At 67.2% G+C, this 1,441-nt stretch overlaps 2 protein-coding genes across 26 annotated transcripts in view; both read right to left on the reverse strand.

The window, feature by feature from the left end:
• PCBP3 (poly(rC) binding protein 3) overlaps positions 1-967 on the reverse strand; it is a 56,224-nt gene extending 55,257 nt beyond the window's left edge. For 4 of the 25 annotated variants that reach the window (XM_017743375.1, XM_017743374.1, XM_017743368.1 and 1 more), the window contains exon 1: positions 566-957. In XM_017743375.1, coding sequence (XP_017598864.1) covers positions 566-647 — 82 coding nt within the window. In that variant the 5' untranslated portion in view covers positions 648-957. Of the gene's footprint in view, positions 1-565 lie in introns of all 25 variants that reach the window. The other 21 variants (XM_017743379.1, XM_017743382.1, XM_017743380.1 and 18 more) reach the window with 10 other exon arrangements.
• Positions 762-1,441, reverse strand: part of COL18A1 (collagen type XVIII alpha 1 chain) — a 25,589-nt gene continuing 24,909 nt past the window's right edge. The window contains exon 37 of the mRNA XM_017743356.1: positions 762-1,018. Within this exon, the coding sequence (XP_017598845.1) occupies positions 762-1,018 (257 nt within the window). The remainder of the gene's footprint in view (positions 1,019-1,441) is intronic.

Genomic DNA, 1,441 nt, shown 5'->3' on the forward strand with positions numbered 1-1,441 from the left:
GGGGAGTCCGCGGTGGCACTGCCCAGGGTGGCACTGCCCCGAGGTGGTGACACTGCCCAGGGTGACATTGCCCCAGGGTGCTGCCATTGCCCGGGCACCCAGCCTCACCCCGGACCCACACCCTGCGGAGCTCCTGCACCCAGAGCCGGCCGCATTTAAGGAGGGACCTAACCCTGCCACCATCCTGGCCAGCAGGGATGGACGGACAGGTCCGGTCCCACCTGCCCGCGGGAGGGATAGGGTGGGGACAGGGAGCTGGCGGACACGTCTGCTGTGGTCTGGCCACCCTCCCCAGGACCACCTGGGGGGCTCAGTGGGGCTGGAAGTCTGTATGGGAATACCCAGCCGGCCGCATTTAAGGAGGGACCTAACCCTGCCACCATCCTGGCCAGCAGGGATGGACGGACAGGTCCGGTCCCACCTGCCCGCGGGAGGGATAGGGTGGGGACAGGGAGCTGGCGGACACGTCTGCTGTGGTCTGGCCACCCTCCCCAGGACCACCTGGGGGGCTCAGTGGGGCTGGAAGTCTGTATGGGAATACCCAGGCGGTGCCTAGACCCCTTACAGGCTGGCTTGGGTGGAGCTGGCTCGGGGTGACGGTCCCCGGACGTCTGGGATCCTGCTGCCTCGCTTCCAGGCGGGAACATATAAATATTTCAGCGGAATAGCCGAGCCCTGTCAGCTTGCATCTGCTTCTGGCAGGGTGAGCGCTGGGAAAGGGGGAGGAAAAGCGGGGAGAGAAGATGCCCTCGGAAGATGCGTCATCTCCCGGCAGATGGGGCGCCAGCTCCGGGCCCCGATTCTCGGGGGGCTCCACCTCCTCTACGGATGCTCTTCCACCCGGGAGAAGTGCAGGGCTGCGCTTCAGCCCCTCCTGGTCCTGATGGCCGGACTCGCCCCATGAGCAGCTCCCGGGGGCTGCTGCCAGGCTGGGCGGCGGGATGAGGAGACTCGGGAACTCCGCTTGGAGCACAGCGGGCAACTGTTCGGGACCCTCTGCGATGCGGCACAGCCCGGACTGGAACAAATCCGCCCCCAGGAAACAAACGGGGCGCAGAAATAAACCCAAGCAGCCATGGGTATGATAAATCTGCGGAGGGAGCCAAGGCGGGGGGCAGCCTGGCCCAGGCCCCGCAGCCCAGAGGCCATGGCAGATGGGCGAGGGACTGACCCCGGCTGAGGGGGGTGGAAAAAGGGGTCCTTGATCCCCGCCGCTGCCTCCGGAGGGGATTTGTCCCCGAACGGGACACACGAGTCCCGGTGCAGCTCCTCCCTTTCCTGCCGCCCGCTGCACTCTGGGACTTGTAGTCCCCGCGCCGTCCCACACGTGGGGCGCGACTACATTTCCCGAGGTACTCCCCTACCCTTCTCCTCCTCCTCCTCCTGCTCCTGCTGCCGTGCCGCTGTCCGGGATCACCGCGGCTCGGGCGAGGCGGCGCGG

This window comes from Corvus brachyrhynchos, unplaced genomic scaffold (genome assembly GCF_000691975.1).
Source record: "Corvus brachyrhynchos isolate BGI_N302 unplaced genomic scaffold, ASM69197v1 scaffold79, whole genome shotgun sequence".
Classification (NCBI taxonomy): domain Eukaryota; kingdom Metazoa; phylum Chordata; class Aves; order Passeriformes; family Corvidae; genus Corvus; species Corvus brachyrhynchos.